Source organism: Nelusetta ayraudi, unplaced genomic scaffold (genome assembly GCF_046127955.1).
Source record: "Nelusetta ayraudi isolate G7.1 ecotype Tasmania unplaced genomic scaffold, CSIRO-AGI_Nayr_v1 ptg000039l, whole genome shotgun sequence".
NCBI classification, from domain to species: Eukaryota; Metazoa; Chordata; class Actinopteri; order Tetraodontiformes; family Monacanthidae; genus Nelusetta; species Nelusetta ayraudi.
The window spans coordinates 3329915-3344118 of NW_027466089.1; the positions used below are offsets into that span (position 1 = coordinate 3329915).

General features: G+C 43.8%; 1 protein-coding gene across 1 annotated transcript in view; it reads left to right on the plus strand.

Moving 5' to 3' along the window:
* Nucleotides 1-689: 689 nt before the first annotated feature.
* Nucleotides 690-14204, plus strand: part of LOC142892609 (NACHT, LRR and PYD domains-containing protein 14-like) — a 100637-nt gene continuing 87122 nt past the window's right edge. The window contains exon 1 of the mRNA XM_076032803.1: nucleotides 690-700. Coding sequence (XP_075888918.1) covers nucleotides 690-700 — 11 coding nt within the window. The remainder of the gene's footprint in view (nucleotides 701-14204) is intronic.

Here is a 14204-nt window from a genome sequence, read left to right on the forward strand (position 1 = left end):
ATATATATATATATATATATATATATATGGGTCCACTTTTCTGCTGCAGCTGGCCATTTTCCTTTTACACCGTCCGTCAAGAGAGCACTTCCATTAGGAAATAGTCAACATGAAATTTCGTCTTCTACTGACACCTGCTGGTCAAATTGAATAGTTGCAAATATTGTGAAGAAGTTGTCATCTAATTCTAATCCTAAACAATATGGCCATTCGAAGTGAAGTATTAAGACAATTAATCAGGTTTGTACTGCTTGATTAAACACAGTCATCCCGTTCCAGTGCACTAAAACCCACTTCCCTTCAGGACCGTGTCAGCGAAGCCAAAACTTCCTTGAGTGACGCTGTTTCCCAGCATGCAATGCGAGCTCGCGATTCACAATACTATTTCATCACAAACATGGATGTAAAAAATAAAAAGGGACAAAAAATGAAACTTCAGGAACACCAACCAATACAATGCAATACAAGCAGAACTGGGCCAAAGTTTTATATTACGTACACCATAATACAGCCTTCTGGTGGACAAGCCATACTATTTAATCCGTGTCCTCCTAAGGTACTTCCGTGGGAGGAAGCTCATCGTAGACTTCACGTGCTGTGTGCTCGTCACTCCACCACACCAATCACGGTTGAGTGAGTTAGTGATCACGGTTGAGTGAGTTAGTGAACGGAAGTGGAAGTCGGAAATAATGCGCTACAAGTGGATGTGACCCTCACTGAACCCAATTCAGACCACTCTCCCTCCACTTTTTTTGTTTTGTATGAGTATTAAAAAAAAACAACAACAACATAATAATATGGATTTTGACCATGGATGTTTTGGAGTTCATTGAAAGAGGTTAATAAAAAAAAAGGGGTGGGCTGCCATTTTCTTTGTCCCCTCTTTTCTCCTGTTTATTAAGTATGTAGGGAGGTTAGCCTTTCTGTATTTGGGTTCTCTTTCTTTCTTTAGTTAGTTCTTAAGGCAAGCTAGTTGGAGTTTGGTTTATTATTTTGGCCTGGGCCCACCCTGAAGCCTTTGCTGCCCACCGGTTAAGTTGTTTTGTTTATTTCATTTACTGATCAATAAATGTTTTTGTTGAAAACCGCCAACTGCCGTGAGAAATTAATGAGCCTTGGGAGTGGGGGAAGGTGTCCCACACGTTGCGTCTCGGTCCCCCTCGACGGGACGTAACACGGAGTTTTCACCGTGACAGCAGGTTGAGCTCCTTCCGTTTTACAAGTGACGTCGTCACGTTAGCCTGTCCCATCCCTGCTAAATTCTTTAAAGAACTACCGTTAGTAAACTTTTAAATTATAATACACTCTACACTAATTGTAATTTCCTGCCCGTGGTTCTATATTGCAACAGTTGACGGCTCATATCAGCAGATAAGCAGCAACAATCTGGGCATTGCGGGTGATTCATAAATATGTCATTTCTTATTAATTAGCCCATAAGTGTTGTACACCAGTGTGACACCAAATGCTTGTTGCTGACAGCAGTGAAGAAATGACACTCTAGTGGTTCTGCACATTAGTATAAATAGAGTGATTCTCTATCATTACATCACAGGACGGCGGCACTCTGACAGATTCCATGAACCTGGACACTGATGATCCAGACTCCGGTCCAGATGAGCCAAGAGGCCACAGTGGAAACGGGTCAGAGCATGGACTGGCTGCTGAAAGGATCCAGGTAGGTGGCGCTGTCATCCCAAGTTGTGTGGTGTGGAGGATCAGGGCCAAAGTTCCAGATGCTCACAGATGTGAGTCTGGATTCAGGAGGAGTGTTTGAAGGCTGGACTCCCAACAGTGATTGGCTGCTGAGGACCTCTCAATCACAATCAGGTTTTTTAGTGGCTGTGAGATTGAAAGTGAGATTGCATTGTCCAGGTAGGAGGACAGCAGTCAGCCATGTTTCACCTCCAGTCAACACGCAGTGATTCACATGAAGGTCCAAGAGGCCTACAGACCTACACTGAGTCTGGACGTGGCAGTACAGTTGGATCATTGTCTTTGTTGTGTTGTTTGGTCATTGTGATCCAATGTAATGTGAGAGAAGGACGAGTGCAGTTATATTGGAGTGAGTTATTTTTAGTGTAATAGAAGTTATAATGCAGAGTCTGTTTTTATGAAATGTTCTATCACCTGGCATCCATCCATCCATCCATCCATCCATCCATCCATCCATCCATCCATCCATCCATCTTCTACTGCCGTATCTGGAGTCAGGTCTCGGGGGCAGCAGCCTCAGCAGAGACCCCCAGACTTCCCTGGACCCAGTCACCTCCTCCAGCTCCTCCAGTGGGACCCCAAGGCTTCCCAGTCCAGCCCAGAGACCTGGTCCCTCCAGCAGGGTCTCCTCCTGGTGGGACATGCCTGGAACACCTCCCCAGGGAGGCGTCCCAAACAAGACCCCGAGATGCTGGAACTCCTCCCCCTGAGGCAGGGCCTCCCCACCGACCCAGAGAGGGCAAACCACCTCATATCCAGCATTGATTTATCTGTTGGTGATTAATTATAATGTATCATTTATTTTATTTAAATTATATTTGAACTGAATTGGATTTGTTTGTAAAAGTGAGATTTACTTTCATTGATTCATGTGGTTTATGTTGAGACGGAGTGGAGAAGTGGGTATGGCCTACAGAAGGTTTGAGTACACAAGTTATTCAGATACGGAGAATCCCCATGGCAGGACTTCAGGAGATATATAATCAAAGTGTTAAAGCAGCAGAAATGAAACGTCAGTTGAGGTCAAGGTCACACAGGTCAGAGGTTGTGATGGCTTTTATTGTCAGAATATTGAATCATTGAAATATAATGTTTGAGCTCGTAACAAAGTTAGGATGATATAACATAATCACATAAAATAAATGATCTGGTTTCCTTCTGATTCATTGACGTCCTTCTGAAATCTCCACACAAACATCTGGCAAGCATCAAAACCATGAATTATTTTGAGGGAAACTTCTTTTGTCTTACTTATAATTCAATTATGATTTGAGTTCCCATCACAGGTGTTGTGAATCACTTTATCTTTTCCACATGATTTCCTTATTTAAGATCATGAAGCAGAAATAAAGTCTCTTGAAAAGTATTTTTCACCTCCAAAATGAAGATGTTATAGAAGTCTGAAGTGAGAGCAGAGCAGTGTGTTGTTAATGTGTGGAACCTTCATGCTGAGATGTTCCAGCCGTGGATGATGAGAGCAGAAGCAGTGGTTGTGTTGCTGCTGCCTTCACTGAGCAGCTGCTCCAAGTCCTGCTTCTTCCACTGAGGATTCAGCTCCACCAGTGGCTTCTGGGACGTCTCTCCCAGTAACCACAGCAGCTTGTAGGGAGAAGCAGTCCGCCAGCCACCAGGCTGCACTGGGGTCAAAGGTCGTGACACGCCCACACAGTGTTGGTGCGTGCAGCTTGCTGTTTGGCTCCATTGGTTGTAGTTCTGTCAGCCACCAGTAGATGGAGCTCTCCTCTTCACTCTCCTCATCCTCACCACCACCTGCAAAGATAAGAAGAGACAGCAGGAGTCAGGACTCACGGTCCTTGAACGCATCATCACAGAGTTGATGGAGATGATGGAGTGACTGGTGAGAAGAAGCAGACTCTCAGTCACATGTCAAGTGTGGAACATATGAAGGTCATGTGACCATGGAGTGTTGGACTGATACTGAGGCCTGATGAAGATGAACTGATCAATAATTGGGTGGTGAACTGAGAGAAGAAGCAGTTTGGCAGCAGATGTTGGATGAATGAGGAGCAGCTGGACGTCACCATCCTCCTCTCACACTGTGAGTGGGGACACTGGACCTCTGCTGTGGGATCAACTGGCTTTGGTGCTGAAACCATTATCCACTGCTTCCAAACCAGTACTAACCTCACACTCTCCAGTTGATGGTCACTGCTGTAGACAAGATCCATCAGTGGCTTCACTGACGATTCCTTCAGCTGGTTCCTACTCAGGTCCAGCTCTCTGAGGTGGGAGGGGTTGGACTTCAGAGCTGAGAGCAGCCAATCACAGCTGAGCTCTGACAAACTGCAGTCAATCAACCTGAATAGAGAATAAATGATGGAGAGTTTATAATGATGGAGAGTTTTTCCAGGGTGTCATCACTCTGTGAATCAAAGTGAAATCGACTTCAGAATCTGACACTACAGAATAAAATGGGAGAGGGAGGGCGAGCGAACGAGTGCTGCACTGTGGAGTCCATTACTGGCTCTTGATGATGTTGCTGTCTGGGCCCCCTTGCACCAACGTAGGATTGCGTCATCCAAGATGAGTCACTAAGCCTTCAGCGTTCAACCAATCCACAACATGTGTGTCCAGGCTTCATGGGTCGCACTAAACGCCATCCAGGATGAGAAGACACGGATTCATCAAGCCAGGTGAAAGCTCTCCTGGATCAGTCCGCAATGCTCGCGGCTTCATTCCATAGACCCCGGTTATGGAGCTGGGATTGACAGATTGGCCATCTTTGACCTCCTCAGAAGCCTCCATGAGGATTTGTGCCTGGGACGGGGATTCAGACTCTCTACCGTCCACTGTCACAACAACAACCTCATGTTACTCTTTGATGTGTCTTTATGTTTCTATAATAATAATAATAATAATAACAATAAACTTTATTTATATAGCACTGCTCATACACAACATGTGCAACCCACAGTGCTTAACAAAATAAAACAAAACAAAAAAAAGAAAGGTAATAATGATAATAAGAAGAACAACAATCATAATAATAACAATGAGAAAAAATAAAAAGCTCCACTGCCCCTCCCCCCACCCCATACGGACCCACCCCTCCCCACCAACGCACACAGACAAACGCCCACCCCCATATTCACACAGACATTAGATAAAACGGCTTGGCACTGAAGAATCTGATGAGGAAAGGCCACTATGGGGAGCTGTCCACACAAGGGGGCATCATGGCCTGCAGCGCCCCTATGGGCAGACCAGGCGTAGCTCCCACCATGGAGGGCCCCCCATGAGGAAACACTGGCACTAAAAGTATAAAAGGGAGAATAATCATAATGAGAAATCTGTTGGTGTCTGTACGTCCTGATTAAAATTTAGATATATACAGAAGGCGAGATGTCTTATCCGCGCTGCTGGCCAATGGAATCGAACGTCCGCACTGGCGGCCATCTTGCCACAGTCACCTCGCTCCGCCCCTCTCACTCATAACTATGTATTCTTATTGTGCATGTTCTTTTAAATAGCCCTAAATTGCTCTATTTTCAACCGAATTTCGAGCGGTTTGGTTTGTTATAAAGGTTATAAGCATAGTTATGATACTGCATACTTATTAATGATTTATAACCATAGGCTTTCATGTGAAAATAGCAAACACACGCACACACCCGTATTTAATAAAAACATATATGCTAAACGCTAAACTAAACAAACCAGCACTAAATCGTAACATTAATCAAACAGCTCCAACAATAGCTTACAGATGAAATGTGATCCTACAAGCTTTTGTTTGTGGACAGCGACGATTGCTGCATCCATAAGCGGCACAGAAGTTCGGCATTTTTTCAGTCACCGATTTCCTGTAGAAACCATAATGCATGATGCTGTAGCAAAGCAATCCAATTGTAAATCATTTGCAAATTAAGTTAAATTATATAGAAAAAAAGCTATTCTGTCTCTCCATATGTCAAATTGCTTGTTTTATTTACACCTACCAATCCTAATCCCTTTTATCACAACAAGAAAAAAGACGGACTGTAATCTCAGGTTGTCACCGTTCGACTCTGAATCAAACAGGTGGGGGATGAGATATCAGCAGCTCTAGTTCATTGATCACCGTGTCTCTGCTGCTTGAACTGATGAGACTGCGTTCATGCAGCAGCAACGTTATAGGAAACGCACCTCAGCGAATAACTACAACCGACACCACAAATATTGTATGTGAACAAAATAGTAGTTTGTCCTGAAATAGCTGTTGGCTAAACTTAACTTAAGAAATGAAAATCTTAGTGGTCTCAGTCGTATTAACTTGTGCAGCTGCCATAGCACCGTTGTGTTTTTTTTCTCATAGAAAGCTGCACTCTCAACATGTTCAACCATCCAGAATTATTGCTACGTTATGAGCGTTTGTAAGAAAGCAAACCGTGTGCAAAGCCGTCAAGTTTTCAGTGAGATCAGAGTGTTAATGTTTGTTCAGATCACTCACGTTCCCTCACATTCACTACATCAGACCGTGACTGCCTGACTGTGGAAAGATGGCGGCCAGTGCGGACGTTTGATTCTGCGCCGTGAGACATCTAGCCTTCTGTATATATCTATGGTTATAACTAGCGGCCATACAATAAAAGTAGCGTATCTACAAAGATTGCCTGACTGTATAAAAGAAGCGGAAACTTAACGCCGCGGCTGAAGACAGAACAACAAGGCGCTATAAAGGCTGGACGTTTTTTCAATGGAGCTAAACTGCTAAGCTAATACCTGACGTACCATGGGTTTTTCGATTCCTGTACCAGACGCAATGGACATGAAGGGCGACGTATATAACAACTAGACATTCTTTAGAGCACAATGGGAAAACTATGAGATAACAACGCAAGATAACAACTATGTATATATATATATATATATATATATATATATATGTATATATATATATATATATATATATATATATATATATACATATATATATATATATATATATATATATATATATATATATGTATTATGAATCAATTTCTTCTTTTTATCTGCATATTCACATGAACTTTACCTCTTTACTACTATTATTTCTGACCCTAACATTTTCAGCAATGATTTTGGCAATGGTTTATTATTTATTTATTATTAATTATTTATTTAATGTTAGACAGAGGAACAAATTTCGTTCAACATGAACAATATATCAAGGTAACCTTGATATATTGGTAGGGCAGAGCAAGAAGGAAAAGCAACACATGAAATGAAGTTCGTTTCAGTTTTATCTAGAAATAGATGCTTTATTAATCCCCCAAAGGGGGAAATTTGTGTTCAGTAGCCAACATACATAAAAGGACATACGAAAACACAGAGTCATAAAACAAAGTAAAAGTTACCAACGTTTGAATAAATAAATAATAAAGGTGTACAAATACAGAAAATCTCAAGGCGCACACTTGCTATGGTCATCAACCTTTTGCATGGCTGCAGTACAACCAGTGTGCCAGCAGATGACCCCCACATTCTTAATGAATGAAGCTTCGAGTAATGAACCAATTTTCAACACAATAGTCCAAAAGGGTTCAAAGCCTCATGAAGCCTCGTTTGGACATCACTAGACACAACGGCTTCCACTGTCATTGAATGCTGCAAGCGTCAGTTTAGCCGGCATGGAATACCAAATATTGTCATCACAGACAACGGACAACCGTTCTCCAGCATGGACTTTCAAACCTTTTCAACAGTATGGGACTTCAAACACCTCACATCCTCACCATACCACAGCCAGAGTAATGGTAAAGCTGAGTCGGCTGTCAAAATTGCCAAGACCCTGCTGAGAAAGGCAGTGCATGCTGGTGATGACAGATGGAGGGCCGTACTAGCACGGAGGAACACTTCCATAGAGGGACTCAATAGCTCTCCTGTTCAGCGACTCCAGTCCAGACGCACACGCACATTGTTACCCTCTCATCCACCTCTGCTGAAGCCGGCTGTGATACAGGGGGTACTTCCTCGTAAGCTGGCACGGGTCACTGCATCGAAGTGGTGATATGACCAACATGCTCACGACAAGCCCATGATAATGCAAAGCGACACAGTTCGGGTCTTCCTACAACAAAATGGGCCCTCTCGCTCCTGGTCACTGGGGATTTGCACCAACCAATTGCGTGACAGGTCATATGAAGTGGTTGTACAGGACAAGGTATACAGGCGCAACAGGAGGCACATTCGACCGGTGGATGAAACTCTCATCATGCAATCTGATAGTCCCCTGGTGGAAGATGACTGGGACAACAGTCAAACAGACAGCAGACTCGAGCACATAGTTGGTGACAGGAGGGAAGGGGCTTCAGAACTAGAACGGGCTCCAGTGTTGACTGATGTGCCAAGTGTCCCCCAATCTGGACATTTAGGCCTCAAGCAGACCAGAACCAGATCCAACATAAAACCTCCTGAGAGGTACCGCAAAGACTTTGTTGTTTAAACTTTCTGAAGAAGGAATGTCACCTCTTGTTTATTTCTGTGCCACTTTGTTCATGTGGACTGTTCATTTTTTTCTAATGTTTAGGAGAGTGAACTAGTCATTTCTGTTTAACCTGTAGCCAGCTATTGTTGTTGCTGGCCACGTAACTCTCATCCGGTCACTATTGTCCATTTTCAACTGCTTTCTTTCCATATGTTAAAGGAGATGTTACGAGAGTTAACCACTAGATGGCAGCCAAGTTCCATGCAATATGCAGAGACATCTAGTGCGAGTTGATGACGTTGGCTTCCGGGTGTTTTACCTGATGAGCACTGTTATAACTAGCGGCCATACAATAAAAGTAGCGTATCTACAAAGATTGCCTGACTGTATAAAAGAAAGAACGAAACAAGGACAGGAGTTGGGGAAAAAACGCCTCACCCCATCAACAACCACAGAATCAACGAGGCATACGTCCCTGTCACTGTCCCGCCACAAGGGGCGAAACGTCAATGAATGGTAGTTCATGGTTGATGACCCTGCAGCTGACCCGTGGGCACCGAAAGAAGTGCGACAGGCAGCAATGCCAAGCAGGAAATGTCTCCTACCTGTACATTTACAGTAAGTGATAAAATAGCTATATTGCATTTATTTTTCAGTGTTTTAAGAGTCTTTTCATTAAAAAGCTAAATACCATGAAGACACATATTTTGTGGAAACACACCCACTTCCACATTCAGGTGGAGGTCCTCCACCCCCGCGAGATGTCCCGGTGTTGAAACTGTAGGAGGCGGCGACTCTCACTGGAAGTGTCGGGACTGTTCTTCGCTGTAGGGGAGCGCTCCTCGTGGAGCAACTCTACTTCCGGTGTAGGGAATGCGTAATGCAGCGTTTTCTTGCTTTGCATCGCTCCTCTGATGAAGTGAATGTTTTTATGTCCTGCAGCGTGTTGTTTTTTTGTTTATTTTTTTACGTTTGCACCACGATCCTCTTTTTGTACCGTTGTAAACTTGTATTTCTGTTTGTGACTTTGCGTCGTTTCCGTGCTCAAATACGCGATTGTCCCGTATTTGGCAGCTAAAAAAAGCTGTCCCGTAATGAACTGAGACGGGACGCACTTGACTTTGTCTCCACTCCGTCGCCCCGGCAACCCCAGTGTCCACGCTGAGAACTCTGTCCTCCGCAGTTCTTGGCATTTCGGCTCGCAATCCCAGAGGTGGGCAATGGGCATTCATTGCTGAATGTTTAAACCCCCCCCCCCCCCCTCCTTTGGTTGTGGTTTATTTGGTGTAGACAACTGAGTTTGTCTGTTTTTGTTGTTGGCGTCACCACTTTCTTTGGTTGCTTTTGTTTTCTTTGTTTTCTTGGTAAAATTTTGGTGAAACTTTGGGTTTCCTATTGAGTAGCGATTTTGTTACAGTTTGATTTCCTTTTTAGTTCATTACTATTTTGTTCCCCAGTGATCGTTACCTTTTGTTTTGTGTGTGTGTGAAGACTAAAGAAAATGTTTCTTTTGTTTGAACTGTTTAACGCTTGCCTGAGTGTCTCAATGTATTAGTGTATTCATTGTGTTCTCTTTTCTTTTGGACAGGAGTTGGCGTAGCGTGCGGCAGACTGCGTCGGTGGTTCCCCTTCACTTTGCTTTATTTTGCACAGCACGAGGGAAATTTTGCTTTGTAGTGATTCCCTTCACTTTGTTTATTCCCTTTTTTCAGTTTTTCTTAGTTTTTTCTTTAGCCTTTCCGCTCGGCTACGTCCAGCCCTGCTCCCCTTATTTTCTTATGATGTTGAACAATCTTTTTGGTATAGTACTTATTTTTTTTGACACTCACTCAGGCAGCTAAACCTGGTCTTATTGTTTTTTAAAAAAAGATTTTCCTTGGTGTGTTTAAAAAAGAGTCAACTATTTTAAATTGTGATTGAATAAAGCTGTTTCTTTGGAAGTCCGTCTCGTCCTCTCAAATCTCAAAGCGTAACAAACCTGTGTAGCCCGAGGAATTTTATTATAGTCTATTTCCTGGGGTGCAACTCCCCAGGAAACATATTATAGAATTATATAATCCCTATATATGAATTCACATGATCATGGGTGTTATGATCAATGCTCCCTCTAATTTTCCATGTGTCTGGGCATCCGCTGTGGCCACACACCAGTATCACACCTGTTCAAAACCTTGGATCATAGCAAGTTACATGGCTTATTAAAAGAATCAAATTCCAGCAGCAATTTTCATGAGTTTACTTTGAATAGAAGTGATTTGGCCCACTTCAAATGAAAAAGAGCAAAATCTTGTTGTTGATGAGATGTGTAGTGTGTTATATGTGAGAGTCCTGCTTTAACCATAGGAAGAGTCCTGCTTTGGCCTGGCTGAGGTCCAGTTGTGGCCTGGCTGAGGGTCATGTTGCGTCAATGTGCAGTGGCATGCGCGTGATAGATTGAAAAATAAGCCGAAGTGATAGCTCTTCTCTGAATAGACAAGTTAAGCCAGTGTGCTGCAGTTAGCCAGTGAAAATAGAGCGGAGTGGCACCTCTTCACGTTGTTACGCAATCTATGTCAGCGCGGCGCTGCAGCCTGGAAACTTTCTCTGCCTTTTGGACTCATACGGTGCAGCTGGAAGGAAAAAAAACATCATTCCGAAGGCGTAGCGGTGCACCGCCTAATAAAAGCTCTAAAATTATTAATTAATACGTTTCTGTTGAATTTTATTTTATGTGCTACATAGAGTTCCTTGTGCGCTGAGAATGTGCAAGTAGTGCGCGATTGCGCAAGCAAGCAGCTTAGAGGGAACATTGGTTATGATGCAATAATAAATACACTGTGAGTCAGTAAAGTACCCGTTCTCTACTTGTTCTGTAAAATAGTGGTGTGTGTGTGTGTGTGTGTGTGTGTGTGTGTGTGTGTGTGTGTGTGTGTGTGCCAGATAAATATCATCTGTTTCCCACATTGACTGATGTGCTTTTGAAACTTTGATCTTGTCTTCATGGTGTTGACTTTCTAAATGTCTGTGGTGAATACATGGAGATCTTGACAGAAGAGAAATCTACCAACAAGCAGAGACTTTATCCGGATTGTCTTGTTGCTTTATTGCTTCAATTCAACAGTTGATCATTGACTTGACATTGTTATGCATTATAGACTGATGGTATATTTCATGACTTATTGATTGACTGTTGTCACATTGAGCCAACAAGCAGAATCAAAAGACAAAATTCTCTCACAATATTTACATGCATTCATCTGATTGTTGACAAACGGATCAACAGTCAGAAGGTTGATCAGATGGATGAGTTGTTGAAAGGTCAAAGGTCAGGGTGGAAAGGTCCAGAGTGGAAACAGACCTCAGCTGTGTTTCCACAGTAATAAACTTGTCATGTGGACTAATGACACATTATTAATCTGCGGGATGAATGGGCTGCAGAGGAAGAGAAACAACGTGGCACAAACATCCAGCAGGTGGACAACAGTCACCAGGAGCACCAACAGGAAGTGGCGTCCAGGCCCCACCCACCCTGTGATTGACAGCCGGAGACACTGGGTAACAAACGTCAAGACAGAAGAAGAATCAAAGGTGAGAATTCAGCTCAGAGTCTCTCTGACGACTTCAGTCACACTTTCATCAACTCAGCTGAAGAACCTGAAGGAACATAAAGTCCAACATGTAGCGGCTGAGTGAAGGAGGTCTGGACTCTGTGGAGGAGCTCCATGGTTCCAGAGACGCTGTAGAAGGACAGAAGACCTGCTCTGTGGTCCAGGTACACTCCCACTCTGGAGGACCGAGGACCTGAGACACGAGTACTGATGTTGTTGTGACGAAACCAATATTCACCTGGGTAACAATATAAACTCCAGGATTTGTCATTTGCTGTGTCTCAATTCAGGTTCTGCACCCTTGAGGCCGAATGTCCTCCGTCTGAAGGAAGCGTTCTTAGAGTTCCCAGCCTAGAAGGACGGACCAAACCCCGCCTCCCCGGTAACCACTCGGGACGGTCTAGCCTTCGGCGTATTTCCTCGTTTCGTCACCGCCGTTCCCTCTGGCTGGCCAACCCTGGAAGTGACGTTTTTATAGTATCACGCTAACCATTGGTTTGCCATCTAACGATGCCGTTGAATGTTCAAATAAATAAAATCCTACGTTAAAAACTGGATACTTTATGTGAAACGTCAATATTTAGATTTATATGTCGTGCCTTAACCAGTACATGCCGCTAATTTCAGCTGACTTCCCAGGATCCCACGATGGTTTGCAGCAGCACGCAAAGCATCATGGGATACCCAAGTACGCGAAGGATAGTAGCGGTGTATCCTTGGAATCGGCTAAAACGAGTGCGTATTTACGAGTGCGCATTTTGAGCGTCCTAAACACCCTCGGGAATTGGGACAAGCCTTCGCGCAATGCGATGACGCAACTTCCTTTCAAAATGCGCACTTCAAGGATGCAGAACCTGAATTGAGACACAGCAATTGAATCCAAATCTACTTTCCTCTGACCTTCCTGCTCTGCCGATGTTCCTGTAGGCCACTGCTACACCAACCCCCTAAAATAAACCACAGAAGTCCCTCCCCCTTCTCCACTCAACCTCCCAGTAACATCGTCCAGTCACACCTTCTCTACTCAGGACCTGCTTCTTGTCAGTGAATCTGTCTGGATGATCACAATAAGACTGAACTTCCTCCATGAATGTCACTTTTCTGTTCTCCTCAGATAATAACAGACGTTTGTGCACTGTGCAGAACTTGCTGTATTTCATCTCTCAGCTTGGTCCAGCTGCTGCCACGTCCTCAAAGTATCTCAGAGGACGGATCTCCAGGCTGGAGGAGTCTGGAGACGGACTGAGTGCTGGCAGTGAGGAGAACCTGTGGAGAAACTGGCTGTGGTCCAGTGTGTGTGAGATCTTCTCCAGCTCAGCGTCTCTCCTCTTCAGCTCCATCATCTCCTGCTCCAGCTTCTTCTCAAGCTCTTTGACTCCACTCACTGCTGCCCCCTGTGTGGATCTGACCTGCTGCTGCACCTCAGAGCGTCTTTTCTCCAGCAGACGGATCATCTGGGTGAGGATCTTCTCGCTGTCCTTCACTGCTTTATCAGCAGAGCCGTTGATGGACTCCACCCCCTTCAGGTCTTCCTCTGTGTGCTGGATCTTCTGCTGGATCTTCTGCTTGGTCTCCTCCAGCTCTCTCTGCCTCCCAGGCCTCTGTACTGCTGCTGACACTGTCTGATGACCTTTATGTTCATCCATACAGCATAAAGCACAGATGATCTTCTGATCAGTGCGGCAGAACATCTTCATCACCTCATCATGACGAGGGCAGATGTTCTCCTGGAGCTGCTGGCTGGGTTCCACCAGCTTGTGTCTCTGTAGGGGAGCAGCATCACGATGAGGCTGGAGGTGAGAGTCACAGTAGGAGGCCCGACAGACCAGACAGGACTTGAGGGCCTTCAGTTTCCTCCCAGTGCAGACATCACAGGCCACATCTCCAGCATAGCAGTGATCAGCAGGAGCATCTTGGAGTCCAGTCCCCCCCCCCCCGCAACGAAACTTGGCACGTTAACTTTGCAGACACGTTAGTGTAGCGCGACAGCAATAGGCATATAGACGTAGATAAGATAAATTTACATAAAATACCAGAATGTTTGTCAATTTTTCATTAAAACATATTTTATTTATTTAGTTAGATAAAAATGTTTCCTCCCAGCACAATATGTATTTGTTAATTTAACTCACATTCCTGCCATCATCTTAACACAATTCAGTGTCACTTTTAAGTTGGAAAAGCATAATAATTAAATTACTTAAATGGCACATTTCAAGTAAAACTGTTGCTATTTAGTCTATTTGTGGTGGTATGTGAGTTATACTTCCCATAAAAAGACTTCCTTTTACATCAAGAATATTTAAATTTTTCATAGATGACTCCCAAAGAGACAGACATATTCTGTCAAGTTCTAACCTGAAGACCACTCTGTCTGGTCCAAAAAGAATTATATTGAATTGAGAGCAGCTGTTCTTATTTTCTCTTTTTTGAGAGAGATTTGCTCAGATTTTCAGTTGACCTGTTAATTTGATTTCTCTGATTAAAATTAA